General features: G+C 52.2%; 1 protein-coding gene across 1 annotated transcript in view; it reads right to left on the reverse strand.

Annotated features, from left to right (window-relative positions):
• Nucleotides 1-26: 26 nt before the first annotated feature.
• The window catches only part of Atp2c2 (ATPase secretory pathway Ca2+ transporting 2), a 62860-nt gene continuing 35566 nt past the window's right edge, over nucleotides 27-27320 (reverse strand). The window contains exons 11-27 of the mRNA XM_052727965.1: nucleotides 25623-25689; nucleotides 21213-21337; nucleotides 20994-21091; nucleotides 19393-19494; nucleotides 18323-18412; nucleotides 14457-14558; nucleotides 13855-14011; nucleotides 12915-13085; nucleotides 12236-12333; nucleotides 12092-12142; nucleotides 10766-10932; nucleotides 9351-9419; nucleotides 9146-9262; nucleotides 7852-7999; nucleotides 6401-6499; nucleotides 5947-6088; nucleotides 27-4507 (exon numbers count right to left, since the gene is read on the reverse strand). Coding sequence (XP_052583925.1) covers nucleotides 4389-4507; nucleotides 5947-6088; nucleotides 6401-6499; nucleotides 7852-7999; nucleotides 9146-9262; nucleotides 9351-9419; nucleotides 10766-10932; nucleotides 12092-12142; nucleotides 12236-12333; nucleotides 12915-13085; nucleotides 13855-14011; nucleotides 14457-14558; nucleotides 18323-18412; nucleotides 19393-19494; nucleotides 20994-21091; nucleotides 21213-21337; nucleotides 25623-25689 — 1922 coding nt within the window. The 3' untranslated portion in view covers nucleotides 27-4388. The remainder of the gene's footprint in view (nucleotides 4508-5946; nucleotides 6089-6400; nucleotides 6500-7851; nucleotides 8000-9145; nucleotides 9263-9350; nucleotides 9420-10765; nucleotides 10933-12091; nucleotides 12143-12235; nucleotides 12334-12914; nucleotides 13086-13854; nucleotides 14012-14456; nucleotides 14559-18322; nucleotides 18413-19392; nucleotides 19495-20993; nucleotides 21092-21212; nucleotides 21338-25622; nucleotides 25690-27320) is intronic.

Below are 27320 nucleotides of genomic sequence, written 5' to 3' on the forward strand. Positions count from 1 at the left end.
TCAGAAGAGTACCCTAAAGACAGGAGGGCCTGGGAGCCCTCTTGGGGTACAGGTGACAGGCTCTGCTTCTACACACACACACACACACACACACACACACACACACACATCTCTCAGAACACAAACGTGTGTGGAGTGTCAGCTAGGCCCTGAGGAACTTCTCATGTCTTCCAAATGAGGAGTGTGGTCTTTTGAGAAACTGGAACAAGAATTCAGCTGTGAGCGCCAGAGACCTCCTTACGCATGGGGCCTGATCCGAGCCCAGAAAGCGCTTGAAGGAAGAGGTAAGAAACAGAGACCATGCTGCAAACCCGGTTGTTGTTAGAACGAATGCTGGAATGAGGTGCTGGAAAGGAGGAGACAGGAAAGGACAGCTCTGGGCAGGCATGCCCCGCCCCCTCCTCCTCTGGGCTCCTCTGGAGGCCACCCTCTGCACACTGGGGCACAGCTGTGTTTGAACACAGTACGACTTCCAGTGGGCGTTGCTCAGGGCTTCCCCGTCTCCTCTCCCGCTGTCTCTGTCAGCTCCGCAGATGTTCCATCCCGTTAGGCAGGCCAGCATCTTCCTGGAGGCTTGTTGTTGCCATAGTGACCATCCTGAGTCTGGCATTGTGTCTCTAGGATGAACTGAGTGACTAGTTGGTGTAAGATGCTTTCCCCCCTTTTCATTCTTTTTGGTAATGCTGTGGAGTGCAACCCAGTCTAGTGTGTGCTAGGGAAGTGCTCACTACTGTGCTGTGTCCCCAGCCCTTGGCTTTTTGAGGCAGGGTCTCCTATGTAGCCTAGACTGGCCTTGGAGTCATGATCCCCCCTACTTCTGCCTCTCGAGTGCTGTGACCACTCCATGGTGCCCCACCATGCCCGGCTGAGGTGTGACAGGGCTCTTGACTTCCTTTCGCCCCTGTAACATACTGAGTGCCTGCTCCCCGAGGAGTGGCGGTGGGCAGCTTCATTTTTCCAAGTGTCTGGGGTGGTTTGAAAGAAATCCCAGCGGGAGTGGCACTACTGGGAAGTGTGGCCTTGTTAGAGGAAGTGTGTCACTGTGGGGCAGGCTTTGAAGTCTCAAACCGTGCCCGGTGAAACAGTTCACTTCCCGTTGCCTTTGGATCAAGACGTAGAATTCTCCGGCGCCATGTCTGCCTGCACACCGCCATACTCCCAGCTGCCATGCTCCCCGCCATGATGATAATGGATAAACCTCTGAACTGGAAGCCACCACCTCAGTTAAATGTTTTCATTTATAAGGGCTGCTGTGGTCATGGTGAAACCCTAAGACAGTGTCCCTCTGGCTTTCTAGGGTGTTTTTCTCCACTTTGGTTTATAAGAGATTTTTTTTTTTGAGGGCTGGAGAGATGAGTCAGCATTTAAGAGCACTGGCTGCACTTCCAGAGGGCCTGAGTTCAATTCCCATCAGCCACATAGCAGCTCCTAACTGCCGGTTAAATCCGGGTCCAGGGAACCCAGGGCCCTCTCCGAGGCAGCAGGCGCACACAGTGGTGCACAGACACACATGTAAGCAAACCAATACATGCATAAAATAAAAACAAACATTTCAAAAATGAAAAACAACAACAACCCAGCTTTTGTCAAAGCAACACCATGCTTATTTGGAGTGGTTAAGATTCTTCTTAGTTTATTCAGCTTTATCTGGGGCGGTTTTTCTGCCCATAAATCTTAGATGTTACGTCACACTTGTCAGCATCCTCTCTTAAGCAACTGCACACCCTCCACTCGGGATAGAAAAGGTCACCTACTTCTGCACTTCTGCTATTCCTGTGGTTTCTGGTTATATATCTTTGGCCCAAAGTATTTTTTAAGCTATATCTCATCCCTAAAGTTCTAATGCTTTTTTAAAAAAAATTTATTTTAAAATCACTTATGTGAGTATGGAGGTCAGAGGACAGTTGGAGTCAGTTCTCACCTCCCACCATGTTGATAAGGGTCTCTTATTTCTGCTGCCTTGCTGTCCACTGCAGGCTAGCTGGCCTGAGATCCTGGGAGGCTGTCCTGTCCCTGCAGCGCGTCCTGCTGTAGGAGTGTTGGGGTTACAGATGCACACTCCTGTAGCAGGGCTTGAACCCGGGTTATCAGGCTTTCTTGGCTCCTCTTTACGCAGTGAGCCATCTCCTCAGTCCCCTGCGTTAAATGGTATGCCTTTCCTCTACATACGCTACTTGCTTTAAAGTTTTATTTTATTTCTATATTATGTGTAAAAGGGCATTTTGTCTGCATGTCTGTCTGCACACCAGAAGAGGACATCGGATTGCATGAGACTATAGTGATAGATGGTTGTGAGTTGCTACGTGGGTGCTGGGAATTGAACTCAGGCCCTCTGGAAGAATAGCCAGTGCTCTTAACCACTCAACCATCTCTCCAGCCCCTTAAGCTACTTTCTAATCAACTGACTTTCTATGTGAATTCCAGCATCTTCCTTATGTTTTAATACTGGAGTTTTAGGGGTGGGTGTGGTGGCACACACCTTTAATCCCAGCATTTGGGAGGCAGAGGCAAGAGGATCTCTGAGTTAGAGGCCAGCCTGGTCGACAGACCGAGTTCCAGGACAGCCAGGGCTACACAAATAAACACTGTCTTGAAAAAACAAAATAAAAAAATGAATGAGTAAAACGAGTTTTACAGCAAAAGGTGAAGCAAGGGTTCTTTCCCTCCTGTAGTCTGGAATGGCCTCTTAGGTTTGCTTTTCTCTGAACTTCAGTGGCATGATGACCGTTTTTAAAAGTCAGATGGCCGAGGCTGTAACTCGGAGGTAGATTCAAGAGCCTGCTTGTGTTCATTAACCACTGGTTAAGAAAATGTCCACTCAGCTCCGTAAAAGACAGAAGCTCACTTCCCAGATGCTCAGCCCCCGCCCCTGACAGAAGAGCCAACTATGGCCAGATGCTCGCATGAAGTGAGTGAACACAGGAGCTGACGTGAAGATACTGCGTGGTGTGTACAGGTACCGACACACATACCTCTTTGTGTGTGTGGCTTATGCCTGTGTTTAGGTGCACATGTACATGTATGGCATATACCTGTGTGTGGGTACACATGTATGCACGTAACATACGCCTGTGCGCAGGCAGGGGTGTGTGTGTGTGTGTGTGTGTGTGTGAGATGTATGCCTGTGAGATGTATGCCTGTGTGCAGGTGCACTTGTGCATGTGACATATGCCTATGAGTATACTTGAGCACACATGGGCACACGTGTGTGAACTTTGTCCCTGAAGCTTGCTGAGTCCTTTTGTGTCATGACCCTCAGCTATGAGTGTCTCAGAATCACGTGTCCAGCTTCTTGAGACGTAAGCTCGGGCTCCCCCTCCTGAGAGGGAAGTGTGGAGGACCCGAGAGCCGGTGCTGCTGGCGAGTGAGCGATGCTACGGTGCAGGTCCAGCTGGCTCTGGCAGCCGCCGGCGGGATGGTTTTGTTCATGTGTATTGTCCTGAGTGTGCAGGCGTTGCTCCTCTAGTGGCATTATCACACACTGCCGTGATTCCTTTATGGTTTTCAGTGTGGAACAGCCCAGGGCCTCGTCCAGGCCAGGCAGACACTCTGGTGCCAAGCCCCAGCCCTTTTCACTCAGAGGCAGAGGCAGGGGGATCATGAGTCCCGCTGAGCTGCCCAGGCAGGCCTTGAGTGGTAATCCTTTTTCCTCAGCCTCCTGAGTAGCTGGCATGTCAGGTGTGTGCTCAGCTCCACAACACCGACTCCTCCTCCCTCTCATGGAGAGGCTCTGGTCTTTCTCCACGAGGCATGATGTCGGCACGTGCTCTGATGTATCTGCTTTTTTGTGGGGGAGGGAGCTTCCATGTGTGTTAGTGTTTATGAGGCACCCCTGTCAGAAGTGGATGTGGAATTCTGAAAAAACTTTAGGGTTTTATTTTGGCGTCTGTGGAGTGAGAACTTTGCAAACACAAGGCGTCTGTGTACTTCGTCACAGCGAGTGTAAGGGAGCAGCTCTGTGGCGTTTCGGCTTTTTAGATGACTAATGCCTATCCCCGCTCAGTGGCACCACCTTGTTTTTGCTTTTAATCAGATTTTTGCATAAATCATACTTGTGGAATCTCTTTTGAACACTGGGGATTGAACCCCAAATCGTGAGACAGCTCTTTACAGAACTGCCCTTAAGCCCTCATCAAATGAGGAAGCAAGGTCTCAAGGGGGATGGCTGTGGGCATCGTGGCCGTGCTCCTGGTCACCCTGTGCCATCATCACATGGGGCCACATTGCTCAAGCACAGAAAGACAGGTTAAATAAAAAACACGGTGGTTTAATAAATAGTGCCATGTTTTAGTAAGCTCCGTCCTGACCTGTGCATCCCAGCAGGTCAGGACAGGTGGAGCCAGGGTCCTGATGCTGCGTGGTCACTGAGGGCTGGGACAATGGTTCCTTCACACGGCCCCTGGGAACGTCTGGGGGGTCTTGCCTCCGGAGCAGAACTTCTCACACAGCTTGAGCAGCTCCGACAGAAAGAAGACAGACGAGGCCAGGCCAGCTAACAGCAGCAGGTCTGTGGGAAGAGAGGCTCAGATGGCAGTGGCCACCTGCCACGTCCTGCAGTGGCTCCCTCTGTGTTCTCTGCCTTTCTCCTCAACCCAACAGACTTGTGGGGGCTGAGGGGAAGGGGCTGGCCACTCTTGGAGAAGCCAGGGTCCTTCTGTGACACTGGATGCCCAAATGAGTCACCATGGTTTTTGCAAGCTGACTTTCTTCCTCACCATGGAAAAAGCTGCTTAGAAACTTGCTTGGGGGTTCCTGTCTTTCTGAGATAGGGTCTCGGGTAGTTCAGGTTAGCCACGAACTTACTACGCAACTAAGGACAACTTGGTACTCCTGATCCTCCTGGCTCCCTCTCCAGTGTCACTGTTGGAATTACAGGCAGGCCTAGGTTACGTGGTGCTGGGGATGGAGCCCAAGGCTGTGTGTGTGCCAAGCAAGCCCTCTTCCAACAGAGCTACAGTCCCAGCCGAAGGGTTTTGTGTGTGGGCTTGCAGGAACATGCAGGCAGAGGTCAGGGTCGACATTGGGTGTTGTATTTTGCTCTTCACCTTTTTATTTTTTTCCAGACAGCTCTCACTGAACCTGGAGCCCACCATTTTCAGCTAAGCTAGCTGGCCACAGAGCCCCTGAAGCTGTCTCTGCCTCCCCAGCCCTGGCATTACTGGTGCATGCATTCTGAGGCTCAGACTTGGGCCCTCATGCTGTCCTGTCTCCCCAGCTCCTGGGTTCTTTTTCTATGCTCCCATAGGGCGCTCGCTGGGGCCTGCAGGGACACTGATTCTAGATCACAGGGAGGGGGGCCCATCCTGGCTTTATCCAGGTCTCCAGTGCCCTGTCTGCACATCTTCACACCCGGGTGACCGTTTGGGGTCTGTAGTGAGCTGTGCTGGACCTGGGAGCTGACCCTCTGTTCTCCACTCCTGGGTGGAGGTGACAGAGGAAAGCTAGGGACCTGTCACGGCTGTTCTTGGGCTAGTTCCTCTGCAGGGCCTGTCCCTACAGGAATAGGGACAGTTTGCTTCCTGTCCCCACTGCTCTTTGGCTGTGGGAGCGTCCTGGGCTCCAGAGCAGAGCATGCACACAGTGGCCGTTGAGCATCCCAGGCTGCTAAATTATGTCCCTTTCAGCAAGAACTGCCAGATGGCCAGCTCAGATGAGCACCTGTCCAAGTCACCCCAGTCAAGCCCTCAGACTGTGTGTGTCCTGAGGTTCAGGGTGCTGCCACCCAGTCCTAGCCTTAGGTCCCACTTTCAGCAGAGGGGGCCTCTTTCAGGGCTTCATTTGCGTTCCCTGTATCTGCATGTCACCTTCCTACTCTAGGTGACACAGAGCAGATGCTGCAGACCAAACTCCAGAATGGCCCTGAAATCTCCTCCTCTGTGGCCCCCGCAGCTCCACCCCAGGCGGCGGTCATCTCGGGGGACCACTTGTTCCTGTTCCCTCACTCACCCAGAGCTCTCAGGTTTTCTGTCTGGAAGACCCGCTGCAGGGGCGGGGCATAGATCACAGCCAGCTGCCCGAGAAGGGACCCGAGGACCGAGTAGAGGAACATGCGGTTCCGGAAGAAGCCAATCTCAAATATCAGCTTGGTCTGTGGGGAGGAGAGGCCTGATTGGGCTTTTGCAAGCACACAGTGTGGGTTCAGCAGCTGTGCCCCTGGGACGCTGTGCAGTCTGTATCCCCCCCCCCCCCCCGCCCCGAGTTGGCACCTGGACAGAATGGCAAGTGTTGAGGCTTGTTGGACCTGAGCCACTGGGGGACATGAAATCTGATCCCTGCACCCCTCTCCCCAAAACTTTGCCAAGAGTATGAGAGGCAGTGGAACAGTGTTCCCTGTCTACAGGGGCCCCCTGTTGTGGGTCCACAGGGGTGGGGCTTGGGGCTGGGTCTCAGCCCTGCTCACCTGAGAGCGACAGCTTAGGGCATTGAAGAGGTCGAAAAACACGAAGCAGGTGAAGGCCATGGTGGTGGTGCGTGGAGTGCTGGTCCCATTCTCTGGGATCTGGAATCCAGTACATAGGTATGCTCACGGCAGAGAGGGAAGGGGACCCCCTGCCTTAGAGCTGAGGGGTACAGTCAGTGTGCCAGGGGTGACCTGTGTGTGCTGCCTGAGGATTGCTGGTCAACCCAGCCCCAAAGGTGTACCCTAGAAGCTGACTCTGTGCCAGCCCCAGGGGACTCCCACCCTGGGAAGAGCCTTGTCTTCTATCAGGAGTGTCAGCTGCCAGCACAGGTAGCAGAGAAAGGAAAGACAGCTGCTCCTAGAGCAGCAGTTCTCAACCTGTGGGTCACAACCCCATTGGGGATTAAACGACCCTTTCATAAGGGTCACCTAAGACCATCGGAAAACATTATGATTCATAAAAGCAGCAAAATTACTGTTATGAACTAGCAATGGAAATAATTTTATGGTTAGGGGTCACCTCACATTGGGGACTGAATAAAAGGGTCGCAGCATTAGGAAGGTTGGAAACACTGTCCTAGTAGGTAACTGCCTCACAGGTCACGACACTACCCAGACCCACAGATCAGAACCCATGAGGAGCCGGGCGGTGGTGGCGCACGCCTTTAATCCCAGCACTCAGGAGGCAGAGGCAGGTGGATCTCTGAGTTCGAGGAAAGGCGCAAAACTACACAGAGAAACCCTGTCTCGAAAAATCAAAAAAAAAAAAAAAAAAAAAAAAAAAAACAGAACCCATGAGGAGTGTGGGACAGCTGGTCCCAAAGACAATGTGGCATGGTAAGAATGTCGAGGCCTAAGCTGTGTCTGCCTGGGTTGACTCGTCACAAGGACTGGCCAGAGCCCCAGTGAGATGGATTTGTGGGTGCAAGTTTTCAGTTTTTGCCTCCGTTCCCTCCCCACCCCCCCACCCCCAGAATCCTCATCAGGCTGGAATACAGCTCAGTCAGTCCAGTGTACACCCCTCTACCCTGGCTACCAGGCAGGCTTTCAGAAGGAAGCTCCCATCTGGATGCCCTGGAGGACATGTCTAAACACAATGGGGATCCCTGCTCAATTCCTCGTCTTGGCCATATATAATCATGCCAGAGGCTCTCTGGCCCAATGGGCCTTGAAAATTGACCTGTGCTAAGATAGTCTCAGAGTGTAAGGGGATCCTGTAGTCTCCTGTGACAATAAAAATAGTGCCCGTCATCCAAACACCCGCTCTCTGCTCTCTGGCCACAGTACTTGACCCACACACTTCTCCCCACCTCTCCCAGGCATCTGTACCCACCACCCACTCTCTGGCCTCTGATAACACCAAGCTGTGTGTCTGTCTCCCCGGAGAGATGACCCGGTCCTGCACAGGGCTCCCGACTGTTCCTGAGCAAGCCAATGCCTGCCCTGCTCACCTCTCTCCAGAAGATAAAGAGGGTCCCTCCTATGATGACAGCAGCTGACATGAGGACCTTCAGGATCAGGGCTCTGTTCAGGATCGTGTCCCTGACGCTCCGGGGAGGCCTCCGCAGGGCATCTCTGTCCACAGGCTCCACCCCCAGGCTGTGCAGAACAAGGCAAGTGATGCTTTGAAATAGCAAGGTCACTTGGAAGCTGGGCCAGGTGGCACACACCTGTAACCCCAGCTTTCCGGAGACTGAGGCAAGAGGATCTCTGAGTTCAAGGCCAGCCTAGGTTATATAGTGAATCCCCCAACTAGCCTGAACTACAGAGTAAGAGCCTGCTTCAAAAAGCCAAAATTTTAAAAAGGACCCCTGAGACCCATGCTTCAGCCTTGCCCTCTGGACTGTCGCCGGTGAGCGGGGCTGTTCTTGTCCCACAGTGACTATCCCAGGGATAGCCATAGCTCTCTACTCACCTCTCTCCAAGCATCTAGATGCAGAGAGGCCAGAGCACCTAACAAGGACCAGCACCAGGCTTTGGCCTTTCCCATGTCATGAACTCCTGACACCCCCCCCCCCCCATGCAGTTCCCACTACCATGCGGGGTCCTGAGTGAGGCCTGGAGAAACAGGACCCAGCTCTGCCCTCCAGGGTCCATCTGTCAGAGACTCATCATTTGTCACTCGGAAACATCAGGAGATGTTGCACATGGGCTAGAGACCTGGGAGCTACCTCACCTGCTGTCTTACACACACAGGGAGCCTTGTGGAAGCTGCAGCCCTCCCTGGGCTCTGGGAAAATGAACCGGCCTTCCCTCTCGGTGTACCACAGCAGATGGTTATAGTGATGTTAACAGTAACAGCAGCCCCGTTTGGAATGACACCTCCCTGTGCAAGCAACCAAGGCTGCTGGGCACACAGGTCTCCTGTGCCACCAATGAGTTCATGAGCATCTATGTCATGCAATCACCATCCAAGGGTCAAGGGGCATCACGTCCATAGTCACCAGCTACAGTAGGGATGGATCCAACCAGTCAGAAAAATGATACTTTCCCCTTCGGGGAAAAGGATGGGCAGAGGCCCAAGGATGAGGCCACCACTGTTAGAGTGATCAGGGAGGACTTCTTGGAGGTGGTGACCTGACTATACAGTGGGACTGAGCCATGGGCTCCAGGAGAGGGCCGTAACAGAGACGGCACAAGGCTCCATTTCTGCATTCATGCCCTTCAAGAAGCTGCTCACACTTCAGCAGCCTGGAGATTCCAAGAGGGAGCTCACGTGGTCCTGCCTTCAGCCTGCTGCCTCACCTCTGCGCCGGCGGCCCATCCATGATGATGTTCACCCACAGGATCTGCATGGCATTGAGGGGGCTGGGCAGGTTGCACACGGTGGACAGGGTAATGAGGCTCAGGGCTGCAATACTCCTGCAGGGCACAGGCGACAGGCAGCCCATCAACGCATGCACCAGATTCAGTGCCCGCTGACCACGGAGGAACATCTGCCTCTGCTTACGTGCTCAGCTGGAAGCGGACGAAGTTCTTGATGTTGTAGAAGATGCCTTTGCCTTCCTCCACCGCGCTCCTGAAAGGGAGGTGAGTGAGAGTGGGCAGAAAGGTCCTGGGGGCGTGGCGTGGTCAGCTCACACGCAACAGTGCAGGTAGCCCTTGCTGGCACAGCTGGGACACACTGGTAGGAGGTGATGTCCGCCCTTCTGTGCAAATCCTGTGTGTGACCCCTCTCGGCTGGAGCCCAGGGCCCCAACTGTGCTCAGATGCTGACAGTACAATCCACCTGCAGTTGGACACAGCAGAGCGAAAGAAACCCAAGCTCCGCACACACTGGAGGCAGAACAGGAAAGGGTCTGAGAGGTTCAGAGACATTACCATCTGTCCGTCTGTGTGTGTGTGTGTGTGTGTGTGTGTGTGTGTGTGTGTGTGTGTGTGTGTATGTATGTACCTGTGCGGTTTATGTGTCAGAACATGTGTGTGGGGGCCCTAAGAACATGTTGGATGTCCTGCTGCCTCTCTGCCTTACTCCTTTGGAATCAGTGTTTCACAGAGCCTGGAGCAAAGCTGGCAGCCAGCAAGCCCCAGGGGTCCTCCTCTCTCTGCCCCTCACGGTGCCAGGCTTACAGGCACACTCCTATGGCTATGTCCGTGGGACACACACACACTAAATCATTCTTGGAAGAGAATTTTTAATAGCAGAGAAATGTTGCTACACTGGTGCCTCTGCTGTTCAAAGCACTCTTCCAAATACTCTTCTGTACCCTAAGTACTGATTTACTAAAGATTAGTCTTAATTATAGCTTCAAATTAAATCCAGAGAAAGGCAACTTTAATCCTCCTGCCTCACCTCCTGAATTCAGGAATCCCAGATCTGTGCCTCCTTGTCGGGCCTCCAACTGTGACTTCTATTTGTGCAGATGTGCGCACATGTGGGGGTCAGAGGACAGCCTGGGTGTCAGCCCCAGGATGGCTGTCCTTCTTTGACACAGATCTCTCACTGGCCTGGAGCTCACCGATCAGGGGAGGTTGGCCAGCTAGCCAGCCCTGGTTCTGTCTGGCTCCTCCGTAGCGGTAGGATCAACAGCCTGTGCCCCCTGCCTGCATTTTCTCGTGAACTCAGGGTGCCACACTCGGTTCCCCATGCTTGCAGGCCAAGCGCTTTGCTGCCTGAGCCATCCCTCCTGCCCCCAAATGTGATTTTTAACAGCTCTCTGTTGCTGACTAGTCAAGTGGCTCTAGGTTTTCTTTATATCCCACAGTGACGAATGACAGGATGGCCCCAGGACCCTGTTTTGAGAAGTTCCATACGTTTGGAGTGAGCTTGGGATACAGCTCTCTTCAGAGAGTCCCCTGAACCCTGAGCAAGGCTCCTCATACCCACTACAGCACATCCTGGGGATGCTGGTTATAGCAGCTCACATAATAGTTGAGAAGTCATCGTCCACCAGAATCATGTTGGCAGCCTCTTTGCTGACGTCCGTCCCTGTCTGGCCCATGGCGATCCCGATGTCCGCAGACTTCAGGGCGACTGAATCATTCACACCGTCCCCCGTCATGGCTACAATGGCCCCTGACTCCTGCAATGCCTTTGGGAAGAGCAGGTGATGGAGGGCCGCAGCCCGAGGACCCTCCTAGACTTTCTTGAGGCCCTGCCTGGTGAACCACGGAGGCAGCAGCCACCCATCGGCTAGACGCTGGGGTCAGCTGGCCTGGTCACAGTCACTCTACTGCAGTGGCTGTGGAAGAGGGCATGGCCCTGAACTACCCAACCTTAGTTTCTCCATCTGCAAAGCAAGTGGCAGCCACCGTCCTGGACTCACAGGCTGTTGACACCCCGTCTAGGACAACAGAAGTGACTGGTAAAAGTTGCTATCAGTCAGCAGTAAATAAAGCCATTAGAAGCCTTATCTCTGGGCTGGCAAGATGTCTCAACGGGTAAAGGAGCTTGCCGTCGATCTCGATGACCTGAGTTGTAGTCACGTGGTTAATAGAGAACTGACTCCCACAGGTTGTCACCTGACCTCTATACATGCACTGTGGCCTGTATGCACCCATGTTCATATATACAAAATTCGGTCTCTCTCTCTCTTTTTGGAACAGTGTCTTTCTGTGTAGCTCAGACTGTCCTGGAACTCATGATCCTCCTGCCTCAGCCTCCTGAGTACTGGGATGACAATTGTGAGCCAGCATATGTGGCTGGCATTTATTCTTCATCACTAAAAACTAAATGCCCCAGTACCCCCTCAAACAGCCCCCAAAGAGCAAAACATGGCTACCAAGGAACTCAGGGAACTGCCAGGTGCAGACGTGGGAAAGCTCTGAAACTCACAGGCTTCTGGTTGACAAAGAGAAACCATGGCAGGTCCGTGTTGGCACCTAAATATTTTCTCTTTACATCATCTCATTCCCAGGGCTGTTCCTAGTGTCTGTGGTCAGTGGTCCCCAGCTTCCCAACAACCCCATAAGGGGATCTACCCCTGTTTTAGCTGGGAAGTGCCCATCCCACTAGAGATGGCATTTCCCAGCATCCTCTGCAGCTAAACATGTGATAGCATTCTGGCCCGCAAGCAGGGATGGATACATGGGAGGCATGCAGCTGTCTAGAGAAGAAAGCTACAGCCAAGGTCATCTTAGCAGCATGCCACCCCCCCCACCGCCCCCACCATCCCTGTCACTTGGCCAGCTGAGAGCCTGTCACCCTGGATGGTCCCACCCTGAATGGACCCTGTCGTTCGGCCCAGTTACCTTTATGATTTTAACCTTGTGCTTTGGGCTGGTCCTGAAGAATATAGACACCTGGCATAGGGAGTCAAAGAGTCATCAGTGGACAGAGGAGCTGGAGGACCTCTCCATCCCTGCCCCATCTGCCCCCGCCCCGGGAGAACCCACCTGCCTCACTCGGGCAGCCAGTGCGTCCTGCTCCATGCCTTCCACCTCCTCTCCAGACATGGCTTTCGGCTTCTCGTGGCACAGGCCGATGGTTCTTCCTTGGGAGGGGAGTTAAGGCTGAGGAGTACCTCCAGGGCCCGAACTGTGGTCCTGTCCCACCCAGCATGCAACACACCTGACTTTAGCCCATCTGAGTCAGTGTCTGATAACCACGGTGAACCTCTATTTGCCCATGAGGAGGAAACTACGTGAAAATTGGCTTCCCTGAGGCCACACTGCTGGGAAATGCCACTGGCACCTCACATGAGGGCTCTGAGACTCTAGCTGTGACCTCACGGCCTTGGGCTGAGTTGGGCAAAACCACCCTGACAGCTCGATAGACCTAACTAGAGGAGGCAGAGGGGGTCTGCCGGCCCACCGCTGATGAAGAGACGTGAGGACCAGCGTGGCTCCATGACTCGTCAAAGACGCCCAGCCGGTGGAGGGAGCCAGACTGGAACTCCACGGTGTGGGTGCCACCTGTGCCTAAACAAGCCCCTAAACACATAGCAGGTCCTCAGTTTACATGTGGACTTTCCCCCAGTTTGGACACAAGCTGGAGCAGGGAGCACTGGTCTACACAGCTCAGATCCCTGTCAGCTGGGCGTGATCCCTTCACTCCCAGCCTCACCCTGGTTACCTATGGCCATGGCCGTCTCTAAGGCATCTCCTGTCACCATCTTCACTGACACACCAGACTCCGAGAGGACCCGGACTGCTTCCTTGACGCCAGCCCTCGGGGGGTCGATGATACCCACCAGACCCAGGAATGTCAGTCTCCCCAGCTCGGGCCCAGATGCCAGGGCCAGCACTGTGAGAGACACAAGGACAGGTTTCTGGGGGCTGGTGACCATCTTTAGTCCTAGCAAGCCCTACTGTGACCCTCAGGGCAGCACAGGGGTGCTGGATAGGGAGGGAGGGGTGTGGGAATAGCTCAGATGATTGTCTGAGGCTGGCTGTCCAGCTGAAGCTCCTGGGGGATGACAGACAGGCATCTGGGACAGCCCCGCCTGCCGCGGGCTCAATGCACACTCATCTGTTCCCAAAGTAGGGAGGTCGAGGTAATGGACAGGGTGAGCCCAGCGCCTCTCCTAGCCCTGCCCCCATGGAGTACAAGTATTCCAGAGTGTTTTGAGATGTTTTCTCCAACAAGGGACAGGGAAGCAAATGGCACAGGGTTTAACATCAGCCCGAGGGGAAGACACTGACCCTGAAGCCGAGAAAGCTGCATACGCCACGAAATGAAGTGTCTCCCCTCGTCTGAGAGTTCTAGGTTTTCATGGCAGGGAGTGAAATGGTGCCTGAAATTATGTTCATGGCACAAACTTCATATGCCCTAGAGAACTTGGCGAGCAACACCCCTTCCATACACGAGCCACACCTGGATTAGCAGGTGTCATGGGGGGCTAGGGGTGACTAGGCACTTTGTGGACTGTCACGTTGGGAATTGCTGTCAGCTCACCCCTGCCTGCATTCTGGCTGGTGGCAGATTCACCCCGGACCCTGCTCTCATGCATCCCGGCAATACTACAGGCCAACTCAAGGCCCCAGAGGCCAGAGGAGGGAGCCATGACACCAACCCCGCAGGCCAAGCGACCCCATCTTCTTCTCTTCCTGCTGCCAGCAGGACTTCTGTTGGGGCGTCAGAGGCAGGGGGATGCCCCCATTGTTGTACATGCTACAGTGATGGATTACTTCCTCAAAGGCCCCCTTCATGAAGTAAACGTCTTCCTGATCCTTGGAAAAGAAAAGGAAAAAAATCTGCGGTCACTGGGTGCTTCCTGCTGCATAGACTGCTGCCTCACACTTGAGCTTATACAAGAATTCCCTCAAAAAACAGGTCCCTCGGTCCACACCTGGACTTCCCAGTGCAGGTTAATAGGAGTCAGAGACTCCACAATGCTAATCCCCAGGGCTGAGGCTGGGTCAGGGTCCCCACTGTGAGCATTAGGTCAGAATGCCCAGTCCATAGTTGTCACCTCAGTTTGGAAGTCTTGGAAGGTGCTGGGCTTGCCATCCTCTCCCCCCAGGTGTTTGTGCCTTGTTTTGGTAACGGACAGAGGACGGCACAGCCATGGTGTACTCCTGTCATCCATCCCAGCTCTCAAATGCTAAGGTAGGAGGCTTCCAGGTTAGCTTGGGCCCCACAGTGAGACTCTGTCTTAACACAAGCCAGGCTCACCTCATTCTTCAGGCTGCACCTCACTGCCATCCACTTCTGCTCTGAGCTGAAGGGAATCTCTTTTCTCCGTGTGTAGGAATCTTTGACACCACCTAAGTTCATCTAGGGCGTAAGGTGGGATATTTTCAGGGAGTCATCCCAAACCAGGCTGTAGGCCAGTGGTTCTCAACCTTTCTAATGCTGCGACCCTTTAATACAGTTCCTCATGTTGTGGTGACCCCCAACATAAAATTATTTTTGTTGCTACTGCATAACTGTAATTTTACAACTGTTATAAATCGGAAATTGGAAATATGTGTTTTCCAATGGTCTTAGGTGACTTACTGTGAAGAGGTCGTTTGCACACACACACACACACACCCTTGTGACCCATGGGTTGAGAACCACTGCTGTCTGCTAAGCTCTGTCTGTGTAAATCAGCATCCAAACTACAGAAACCCAGCAGTAGCTATGGGAAGGCTGCCTGCTTCAGAGGTCTCACCCAGGAAACAGTTTCTTTTCTCTTGTCCCAGGACCAAGCCTCTGGAAACTGCTGAGGAACAACGGCATTTGGGAGGGTGCAGTCTGGGGCCTGCAGGATCATCACCCGTGTGGTTGTGGTCTTTGGTGACTTTGGGGCCTATTGCTCACCAGGTCAAACTCGGGTTTCCAAAAGCAAACCAGTGTTAGCCAGGCACCCATGCATTAGAGACAGTGTTTGAGAGAGAAAGGAATTCCAGAACTCCGGCGGAAGTGGTAGAGGTGGGAATGGATTGGGGAAGGAGGGGCTCTGAGGACCCCACTTCCCTATTGAGACAGGGTCTCACTATGTAGCCCTGGCTGGCCTGGATTTGCTATGTAGGTCAGGCTGGACTTGAACTCACAGAGATCTGCCTAGCTCTGCTTCCCCAGTGCTGGGATTAAAGGCGTGTGACACCATGCCTGGAAAGGGTTCCCCATCCCCTCATCCTCCTCAAAGCACAGATATGTCAGCAGCCCCCACGGTGGTGAACAGTGGCTGTGCTGTGGAATGCTGTCCTCTGAGAAAGGCAGCCATCAGTATTGTTATCCGAGAAGCTGTGACTTATCCCGAGACCCTCAAAATGAGGCCTGTTGAAGGAGGGGTAGAGTGGGCATCAGATCCTCACCTCCTCAACCCTACCTCAGCTGCAGCAGGGATATGCTAGAACATTCGGAAGGCAGAAGATTCCCGGCAGGGGGCACACCAGATCAGGGCTGGGCTCCACAGGGATGCTGCTGTTTATAATCACCATGCTACTTTGAGCAAACCCAATGAAGTCAATCACCCACCAAGCTGGGCCTGGGTGGAATTGATTCTTTTGGGAGTGCCCTATCTGGGTGAGTAGATGTTTGTTTGTGTCACCCCAGGAGTTCACAAAGCATGGAGATGTGATGGTGGGCAGGGTGTGGTGGCACATGCCTGTAGTCATACCTACTCAGAGGCTGAGGCAGGATTGTGAGTTCAAGACCAACCTGGGCCACACAGCAAGGGCGTTTCTCAAAGTAAAAAGTACTGGAGTTTAACTCAGGCAGAGACGATGCCCTGGGTTCCGTTCTCACTACCGAAAACTAATAACATTGTGAAAGTGATATAAGAGAGGGGTGGGCAGATCACAAACACGATGTCTAGGGCTGGGGAGATGGCTCAGCAGGTAAGAGGGCTTGCTGTGCAAACCTGAGGACTGAGTTCGAATCCCCAGAGTCCGTGTCTACTAGTCAGGGTTTCCTAAAGGAGCAGAACTGATGGAACCAATATAATTGCATGAAAAAGAAAGCAAGCAAGCACAGATATCTGCTTAATATATGCATATCTATGCACAAACACATTTTCATTTGTTTGTTTGTTTGTATTTTGTTTTCTGAGACAAGGTTTCTCTATATAACAGTCCTGCCTTTCCTGGAACTCACTCTGTAGACCAGGCTGGCCTCGAACTCACAGAGATCTGCCTGCCTCTGCCTCCCAAGTGCTGGGATTAAAGGCATTCATGTCAGTTATAATCCTTGTTTCTGTAATTGGTCACATGGCCTTAGCTGGTATTTATAGCTATGTTGACATCAGACATGATTGCTCCCGGCAGCACTGATCTACTCCTGAGAGGATGTTGGGCATCGAAGACACTCCGTATAGAATTTGTTTTCTTCTTGGCAAAAAATGGCCTGTTGGGCAGAGAACTGCCCTTGCCTCAACTGCTGACAGTATGTACGCTGTCCAATCCGGACGAGCAGGACACGAGGAAAAGCGACTGATGAAACTTGCCAAGACACAATGGGACAGTCTTTCAAATTTTCCTGCCTCTGAGGATGGTCTGTCTGATAATCTAGGCCTGTGGCCAACAGTGGACACCCCCATGTTGCAGAGAAACACTGGGTGACTGTCCAGGCAGCCAGCTGTCTCTGTCATTTCTTGCATTTTTCAGAAGTTGCTTGCTTGCACTTCCTGCTTACTCAGGTAATATTATTTTCTTTCTCAGGTCTTTGATGGCGTTGAAGACTAGATGGTTACAGTTAAGATCCTCTCGTATCTTAGCTAAGAGCATTTCAGGTACAAGATTAGGCTCTTCAAGATAGGACAGCTTTTGGAGTGATCTCTGTGACTCGCCAATTACCTTTGGACATTTAGTGTGTGTCTCTTGCTTGATGTTGTTCTTGTTGGTTGTAGTTCCATTTTTGTTTATGATATTACCTTTTCTTTCTTCTAGACAATACTTGATTATTGTTCTTGTTGTATATAACTTTGTATTAGGTTTAGAACCTTCTTTTTTTTTTTTAAAGATTTGTTTATTTATTATGTATACAGTGTCCTGCTTACATGTATACTTGCATGCCAGAAGAGATCCAGATCTTACTATAGATGGCTGTGGGCCATCATGTGGTTGCTGGGAATTGAACTCAAGACCTCTGGAAGAGCAGCCAGTGCTTTTAACCTCTGAGCCATCTCACCTCTCCATAGAACCTTCTTATTTAGATAAAAAAGGGGGAAGTGTTGTGGGAATTCATTCCATTCAACCAATGACTTTTGGGGTGTCTGATCAAATGAGTGTGGTCTTGTCTGCGTGTATGACCATTTAAGAGGAGAGAGAGGGGTCACGATCTCTCTCGGGTAGCGAGGACCGGATCAGGCAGTGTGGAGCGGCTTGCTGTTGGTTCCCATCACCCCTGGGCGGAAACCGAGGACAATGGCTGGAGGAGCGGTGGTGTTTATCTCGTTCTGTAGCCGTGACGGTATTATCCCCATTTTATATCTTAATAATTCCTGAGCTCCTTTAACAGACTCTTGTGGGTTCACCTAACCACTTTTTTCTACTACCAATTCTGTCCTTCCTCTGCCCTCAGCAAGCACTGAGTGACCCACACCTTCATTCCTGACGGGTCTGTGCGCCAGCCTATCTGGCCTGGGTTGTAGTTTTCCATTGACTTTAATCACAGGACATGGTGGCACCAAGAGATGCCTGAAGGGTCCCCTGCACTCCAGACATACTCTTTCCCACCTCCCTTGTGGAGAAGCAATCCAAGTGCCCCTTGGCAATCAGTACCCTGCTACCACTGTGCTTCCTTTCTTGGCCTGCCTGCTTCAGGGGATCAGAAACCCAAAGTGGCCAGGGGGGAGTCTGGGCTTCCAGTTCGGTGGAATGTTCACTGTGTCTCCCAGCGGGAGCATTTCTCCTTTTGGAACCAAAACTTCTAGGTCAGCAAGTGGTTATGTGTGCCTGAACCCTTCAGTGCTGCTGGAAGACAGGATGGGTGACAGGGAGACAGCTGGGCCTGCTGGCTGCCAGCCTGGCTTAGGTTCTGTGAGAGACCCCGTCTCAAGGGAACAACTGGAGAGCCACAGAGAAGGACACCGATGTCCTCTTCTGACCTCTTACCTTCATGGCCAGCACTATCAAGGCCCCTTCTGTGGGCTGTCCCATTACAGTGTTCTTCCTGATGACAGCGTTGTTGGCGACGCAGCCTGCCTGAAGGGGGGCGGTTGGAATATCTGCAGTCAGTACTGAGATCTAGTGCCTGGGTCCTGAGCTCACCCACACCATGAAAAGGTTGGACACAGTAGGCATGGCCTTAGAGCTGGGCCAGGCAACAAGAGTTTCCTTCAAATAAGTCGGTGTCTTAGAAACACACAAGGATCCCCCCCACCCCTCCGTCTTTAGGCATTGGACTCAGGGCCTCTCACATGCTAGGTAAGCCTTCTACCGCTGAACTGCACACCCCAGATTTGTTTTTAGTTTTTTTATTCTGAGATAGGGCTTGCTAAGTTGCCCAGGCTGCCCTTGAACTTGCAACCCTCCTGTCTCAGTGTCCTCAGTAGCTGGGCTGCCAGGCTCAGGAGGAGCGCTGGTTCCAGAAGCTGTCGTAGGGGAGCCCTGGGTGCAGGAGGACTAGGGTATGAGGTAGGGTGGTGGGGTGGTAGTGACTGCTCGTGGGTCTCCACTTGGGGTGACACTGTGCTCTGGGGCTGGAGAGTGGCAGAGGAGGATAAGCAGGCATCACGTAAGCCACAGGCTTTATGGAAGTGTTCTGCAGTACACAGCTAGCTTAGAGAAAAGTCTAGAAACCTGACAGAGGAGTGTGGGCGGCTGCTGCTGCTTCCCTGCCACACTGGAGCTGAGCTCTGCCCTCCAGGGGCTTCTCTGAATTTGTTTCTGAGGGGGCTGAGGGGAGGGAAGGCCGCAGAGGAGGGACTGTTTGGGAGGAGTCCCTGACTCCCTGGAGGCCGCTTGCCATGTGGACTTACGTGGAGGACCGCACCCGACACAGTGTGGGTGATCCGCACCCACAAGCCCCGCCAGGCTCTGCCTTCCCTTGCCCCTCCTCCTTCCCATCCAGCTGGGGGTGATGTCTGCAGCTGTGACAGCCTAAGCCCTGTGGTCAGTCAATCACCCCCTTTATCATTCCAGGCAAGTCGCCCTCTGTCCCACTATGGCGACCCAACACTCACCTCCACCAGCTTCCCCACCGAAACATTGCTGAATCCCTTGATTACTTCCTTGGATGGGAGGAGGTACACAGTCCCTTCGCCGCTGTACCCAACTCCACTGACCTGGAGGGACATGGCAGATGGAGGGTATTACCAAGAGCCAACCCCCAAACCCTGGATGGCACCCGTTCCCTCTCCTAGGGTCACCCCAAAGCCATGAGCCTATACGTGAGGATGAGCCTGCAGACTGTCTGCCGCCCAGGACCTCTCTCTGACAGTTGAGGTGCACGTGCTATGACAAACTACTGCAAGCGCTCCTGGTGGAGGTTGTGGCTGCACCTTCCAAGCTAAGGCACAAACAAACGGAGACGTCTTGGGAGGAGCCGTACCTAAGCCAAGAGGAAATATCCAGGCTTCTGCAGTTCATAAACCTGTCAGTCAAGATAGTGCAGCCCGGGGCTGAAAAGCAACCAGCCATGGAATGTTTGCAGATGGGCATGACAGTGTGCCAGGAAAATGGTATTGAGGGGCCAGAGAGGTGGAGTGCATATTGGTCTTGTAAGGGACCCAAGTTCAGTTCCCAGCACCACCACTAGATGGCTCCAAACTGCTTGTAACACCAGCTTCAGGCGACTCCAACACCCTCTTCTGGCCTCCAAGGGCACTGCACCTATGTGCCTATACCAGCCCAAAGGCATACACATAAATAAATCTGTCTCAAAAAAAAAAAAAAAAAAAAAAAAAAATACAACAAAAAAACCTTTAGAAAGTAAAAAATATTATTGACAAGAGTAGGCCATGGCCTATGAGCCCCCATTTGCTGATCCTTTGCTCTGGAGAGCTCTGTGGGAAATATATCCAGACACGAAATTGCTGGTTCAGGAGGGTGCCATGTGAGAGTCAGAGGAGCACAAACAGTGAGTCACTCGGTTAGTTTGTCACGGGTGGTGACAGGTACTTATGTAGCCTTTAAATTTTGTAACGAGCTGGGCATGGTGACCCATGCCTGGCAATCCCAGCATGTGGGAAGCTGAGACAAGACGATTCATCACAATTTCCGGGACAGTCTGGGCTACATATTGAGTTCCAGCCTAACCCAGACTATACAGAGTGGGACCCTGTTTCAAAAAGCCCCAAAGCAGCAGGGCCTAGTGGCCCAAGCCTGTAATCCTAGCTAGCGGAGAGGCCGAGGCAGGCAGATCTCAAGTTCAAAGTCAGCCTGGATACAGAGCAAGGCCTTGTCTCCAAGTGAAAGTGAAGAGCGAGTTGGGGGAAGACAGCTCAGGGTTAGTGTTTACTGGGCATGCCAGGCAATCCCCAGACCACAAAAGCGGGGTGGGATGTTAGTGAGGGGCTGGGAGTCCAGTTCAGTAGTACAGTGCCTGTCTAGCATGGAGGAGACCCTTTGGTTCTATCCTGCAAAAATATAAAAAATAAAATTTGATAATTAAAAAAATCAAGGAAGCCATCTTAAATTGGTCACCATACTTTCCTAGACAGACCTCCAAGGTATTTACTTCTTCCTCGCTGTTCTAGGAGACTCTGTGTAATCTCTCTGGGCAGGGGAAGGGCCGGCAGGGTACACCTTGGTCTCCTGCCTTGTGGGATAGCACGAGGCTCACCTCAGCGTGGAACCCATCGGATGTGACGAGCTGGGTCGCTGTCATTTCGTTGGCTGTCAGTGTGCCTGTCTTGTCAGAGCAGATGACGTTACAGCAGCCTGGTGCCATGGGAACAGGTTTAGAGAGATGAGTTGTCCCCGCCAAGCCTCTTGAGTGTGAGCAATCCCAACCCCACACCTCCACCTGACTCAGTTTCCATTGCAGGGAGGGAACCCTCACCAAGAGTCTCCACGATGGGCAGCTTCTTCACAATGACCCGCTTCTTAGCCATCCTCAGCACCCCCAGGACCAGCGTCACCATGACAACGATGGGCAGCCCCTCTGGGATGGCCGCCACAGCCAGGCTGAGTAAAAAAGCAGAACCAGACTCAATACACCCAAGGGTGATGGGACTTCTCAACTGGTATTGGTGACCATGCTTTCATCTAGTGAAGCTTGTCTTTGCCTCAGTGGACATTCTATTCAATTTCCAATCCCACAATGCACTTGCCTCCTTCACTATTTCTGCCCTGACCGCTTCGCTGCTAAACTACCTCCCCAACTTGGGACAGGACCTCTCCAGTCAGGCGGTCACGGTCTCAGTGTGAACTGGGGCTTCTTAAGTCCTTTTTCATTCCCAGCATTCTCATTTATTAGAGGCAGAGTCTCAGGGGGAGCACATGGCAATTCCAGAGTCAGGGAACTAGGGGGAGGGGAAACTGAGGCTGGGGTGTACTATATGAGAGAATTTTAAAAAAAGGAAAGAAAGTGGCAGAGGTTTGGGCATGCAGACTCTTCTCCTGGTCCCTTGACTTTCAGTTGTCTAATGGTTTAGCTATTCTTCCTGTGGATACCAAAGGAACCAAAGCACAAGCACAGTGAACCCCCGCCCCCACACACACCTTCTCGATAGAGTAGATCTGATGGCTGCCCGCTTCATCACCACCCCCTCCAGTGCTGAGAGCCCCACGCTGAGATCTTGGGAGAAGCTGGGCACACCCTCCCTCCAGCACCCCCCTCCCTCTCATTTGGCCCTAGAGTGAGGGCGGAGATGTGAGACTTGTAACCACAGTAAACTCTCAAGTATTTTCATTAGAGGGAACCGCCCACAGTAATTTCTAGAAAGGGACTACTTGGGGTGTAGGAGTGACAGGGTAAGCTCTGTTACCTGAGAAACCACACAAGAGATAAGAAAAGGGACAGTCTAAGCCCTGCTGAGCATGTGACAATCCCCGCCCCCCAGACCAGGTTTGCTCAAAGCAAGCTGTCACCCAGAGGTCTGGGACAGGAGTATTGCTAGAACAACTATCCTTCCCAAGAAACTGGAGGCCAGGTACCATTTTAATACAGTGACTATATTTGTTTTTACAAGACAGGGTCTCATGTACCTCAGGCTGGCCTTGAACTCACTGTGTAGCGAAAGATAACCTTGATCTTAATTCCTCCACCTCACAAGCGTTGGGATGAGGTAGGAGCACAGCCACACCTGGTTTCTGTGGCCCTGGATTCGAACCCAGGGCTGCATGCATGCTAGATGAGTGCTCAACCATGAGCCACGTGTCCAGCCTTACAAGGACCTAATTTTAAAGCACTGATAATGAAAAATTTAAATATAACAGAGTTCAGATTAAAAGCCATTTCTGGCTACATTGGTGAAGGGACAGCTTTTTGCCCTCTGTGCTCCTCAGGCTGAGGTGTCCAGTTGACACATGCTGAAGGGACAGATGTGAGATCATGAATATCCATGAGTACCTGACTCTTGCTGGTGCAGAGCGAACACTCAGCTCGGGCTAGTGAAAAGTCAGAAAAATTGGTGGGGGCTCACAGGACCTCGTCACCCACGGGACCTCAGTGCATTAAATGGTGAACGCTGTCATGATTTGGTGTCCCACTGAGGAAGGGAAGAGAGGTTGGTGAAAGAGCTGAGGTGGTAAAGACATCTGCCGCCACCCTCTGATGATCTGAGTTCCATCCCCGGGAACCACATAAGGAGAGAACTGACTCCTGCAATTTGTTCCCTGACCTCCATATGTCACTGTGCTACATGGGCACCCTCATCCCCAAATAAGTAAATGTTTAAAAAAAAAATCAGTGGTATGTGTGCTGTAGCATAGGGTTTCTGATCACACCGGTATAAGCTGCCCTCTAGACAAGCATGGTTCACGCCTGCAGTCCCAGCGCTCAGGAGGTAGAGACAGGAGGATCACCACCAGTGTGAGGCCAGCCTGAGTGACACTGACAGACCCTGGTCTTAAAAAAACACAAGAAAAAAAGAAAAGGAGAAATAGAATATGAATAGTGACCTTTCCCCCGGAGACAATGGGCCATTCAAAGATAAGTTATATAAACCAAGATTACTGAATTTGGTCAAGGAGCTTGGGTGGGGCGTGGGGGGGGCGTTTCCATGGTGACAGTGAAACCAGCTTCCTTGGTTTTATGGCCTGGGCTGGCCAGACCAGCTAAGCTAACATTTACAGAAGATTATGAGGGGACACCCCCGTATGTCAAGGGATGGGCGTAGTGTGCACACCTGGATATGATCATAGCAATGAAGAATTAATCCACAAACTAATAAAGATTAGGAGAGATCAGGAATAGCAAGTTCTTTGAATCATCTTTAGTAACGCTCCAGCCACCAGGGCCTGAGGAAAAGTTTTTAGAAGAACAATTCTCTGTTTTTATTTATTTTGGAAAGTTTCCTTCTTGGCTTTTCTGCCATTTCTACCTTCCGATTCGGTGGTTTGGGTTGACTGGTCTACCACAAAAGCTTGAAGGCTTTTGCCTATTCAGTGTTCCAGGGAAAGGAACGGATTCTTGTCCAGGTGCGCCAAGAGCCATGGAGGGAAGGATCAATGTGGACACATGATGTCTTTCTAGGCTCCTGCAACTTTTGGTGGTTTATAAGATAGGAGATAATATAGAATAGTAATTCTTTGTGGTTAGGGGTGGGGATGGGACCCAGCACCTTGTCCACACCAGGGAGGTCCCACGCCCCTGAGCTCTGCGCTGCTGGGCTACACCCTTCTGTGGAGGGTGGCGTTTCAGCATTTTGGCTCCTGAGGGCTCTGCTGTCTCCAGCAGCCCCTCAAGGCTCAGAGTCCCCTCCTCCTCTACCTCTCTCCATGGCTTCATCAACAGGGCACTGTTAGGGTGCTGAGACCTGCGCCTCTGGTTCTGCTTGTGCTGGGGCCTGGGACAGGCACCTTGGCACTTCTGGGAGCTTGTTAGAGATAGCAGCAGGTGTCAGTGGTCTCCTGGTGGCACTGATCTGCCATGGGCTATCCCACCCCAGGGCCTTGATACCTGCCTGGTGCTCCCTCCCTTCCTGCTATTCTCTTAACTGGCCCTTTTCAACTTTTTGCTTTCAATATGACGTGGAAAACATCCCTGATTACCTTCCCAGTCCCGCACCCCTTTCTGTCTCCTTCTCACTCTCTCTCACAGCCAACATTTCCCATTGGGTATCAACACAGGCACAGATGCTAAGCTGTAACTGCGTTGTTCACCCACACTTAAATTGTTCACATTCACTTTCTCCACCAGCCTGAAAACCCCACGAGGGCCCAGGCCTGTGGCTCAGTCAGTACTTTGATGACGTAACAGATAGCCCGTCAATGCTCAGTCAATATTTGTGGGCCTCCAGCTGCCAGCTGCCCAAGGTGGGAACAGAACCTTAGCAAGTGAAGGGTCCTATCCTGCCTAGAGGCACCATGAGGGGTGGTTCAGAGTCTGGCCTCCACTCCAGGGCAATTGTGGAGCCTGAATCTCAGTTTCCCCATTTGTAAGGTGAAGCACGAGTGACCTTGTGGAACTGAGCTAGGACCAGCTAGGGTCACGTGTTCAGTTCCTGTTCCTTGTCCCAGCATCAGGAGATCCAGACTCCCACTCCTGGGCACCCAAAACCCTGGGTTCAATTCCCAACAAGGCTTAAAACAGCTACATGCAGGGTGATCAGAACCTCAAGGCCATCCTTGGCTATGTAAGATGTTTAAAGCCAGCCTGGGCTACATGAGATCCTGTCTTAGAGACAGAGAGATTGATCGATTCATCCAGGTCCTAACCCTGGGTGTATGGCTGACCTTATCCAAGAACAGGGTCCTTGCAGATGTTCTCAAGTCAAGGTGAAGGGCTTTGCTGATCTTTTTCTGTGCAGAGACGGAACCCAGGTACTTGCTTTATCACTAAATGCCCTGGCCCCTGTTAGAGTCAGTCTGGACTGTCAGTTTGATTGGATGGAGAAATTGCCAGGAGCTTAGAAAAGTGTGTCTCTGGGCCTGTGTGAGGGGACTGACTAACCTGTGTGTGGGCAGGTGACTGTGGGCAGAACCCTCTGAAACCTTGAGCCCCCTTCCTTCCTTTCCTGAGCCTTTTGTCACAGTAACTAGAAACTGATTAACACAAGGTCACACCCTGCCTGTGCTGGAGGCACAGTCTTCTCTAGGCAGGCTGCTGTGTGTTCCAGGCCCTCAGCTGGATAGACCCAAGCCCTCATCAAAGAGGGATGAGAAGGGACCCTATGCTCTATACCCCTCCCACATGCTGCTGGAGACCCGCTTTGGTGGGGTCAAGAAGTGCCTCCCCGTTCCCTGCCTGCCCGCAGTCCGCCACCTGCTCTGCTGGGGAAGGGGCCTGGGAGCCTTGACAACGCACCTGACCCCGATAGTGAACATGCTGAGAATGGGCTTGCCTTGCATCCAACCAACCAGCATCAGGAGACCTGCAAGAGACGTGATAGCATCAGCCTGGGTCCCTGGGTCCCCAGTGCCTCACCATGCTTTTAGCCCACTTCCTGAGGGGCCCTCTGGGAACTCAAATGCTGGATATAAGTAGTGACCTCAGGAGCGTGAAGCTTCTGGGCTGGAGATGAAAGATGGCCTAGCATGTATGAAGCCCTAGGTCCAACCTCCAGAATTGAGGGTGGGTGGGTGGCGGGGAGGGTAGTTCAGAGGAATTAACGTGGATATGTAGGCATGGTGGCTCCTACTTGTAATCCCAGCACTCGGGAGACTGAGACAGGAGGATGGCAAGAGTTGGAGGTCAGCATGGACCTTGTTTCAAATGAACAAAAACAAATAAAGAGAACCTGCAACCACTCATTCTACTGGGGGGAAAAATCCAGTTTTATTCTTTCAGAAAAGAGTCCTGCTGTCCAAGTCCTAAGTCCAAGCTTAGGGTGAAGAGACTGACCACCAGTTCACACTGGGACATTTCCCGTTTATATTCCCTGTCACTCTTGTGAGGGAGGGTAAGACTCTGTTGTTCTCTGTCTCTCTCTCTTTTTTTTCAGTTCTGGGAATGGAAACCCACACACATACACCAGTAAGCTCTCTACCACAGAGCCACACCCCAAACCATGGGCCACTGCTTTTTAAATATGTCTTATGTCCTGATTAAATTTCCTCTTCCTCCTTTGCCAATCCGTCATCAAATGTTTACTAAATACCAGGCTTTTGCTGGGTTCCGGAGGCATGGAGACAGAAGCAGCCTGAGCCACCACTGGGACCCATGAACAAGTTCACAAGATGCTACAGCAGTGCAGAAAAGGACTGGGAGCAGCCAGTTGTAGCCTCAGTGTCTATACCTGTTAAATGGGAGCATGGTCACACTTCCCTCCTTGCAATGGACACAAATAACAGTGAAAAGGAAGGGGGTAGGTGGCTTGTTGACAGCGCTTAGACTTGCTAAAGGATGAGAGCTTTGCTCTGCAGGGCACAGGAAACTGGGGATGGCCTGGTGTGTGCAAGTGCATGCACGTGTATGTGTGTGTAGGCACTCACAGGATGTGACCGGTCATAGAACTCAGCCCTCGACTGAAATCTTTGCTGGGACCCAGATGAATCGAGAGGAAATGAATTAGGGGGCTCTGTTAGACACAGGGGCTGGACAGGGAGCCCAGAGCCCTCTCTAGGAACTTCATTTGTCCTTGCAACCAGAAGATGCTGCTGCTGGCTAGTGAGGCCTGGCGAGGGGCAGCCATGGGCATCCGTCCCATGGCCACCTTCAGTGACCTGCTATGGATAGCTTGAAGTTGGCCACGCCAAGAGGATCTAACCAAGGGAGTTGGTAGATACCATCATCTCCTAGAGAGACTCTGCCAGCTTCCCCGCAGCTCTTGAGGGCCTCCAGGAGTCCCGGGAACTCAGCTGACACCCCTAGAAGGCCCTAGAGGGCTCTTCAGAGGAGACTCCCTCAGTGAGCACCTGTCTTGCCATAGGCATACCGTGGGATTAAGCTCTACTTTAACATGGCAGTCACCTGTGAGCCTTCCTTCCGCCTTGGACATCTGTGTGCATATGCATGTTTGAGTGTGTGCAGGTACCGAGAGTGTGCCTGTGTATGTGCACAGGT

This window comes from Peromyscus californicus, unplaced genomic scaffold, assembly GCF_007827085.1.
Source record: "Peromyscus californicus insignis strain IS unplaced genomic scaffold, ASM782708v3 Scaffold_8__1_contigs__length_139910024, whole genome shotgun sequence".
NCBI lineage: Eukaryota > Metazoa > Chordata > Mammalia > Rodentia > Cricetidae > Peromyscus > Peromyscus californicus.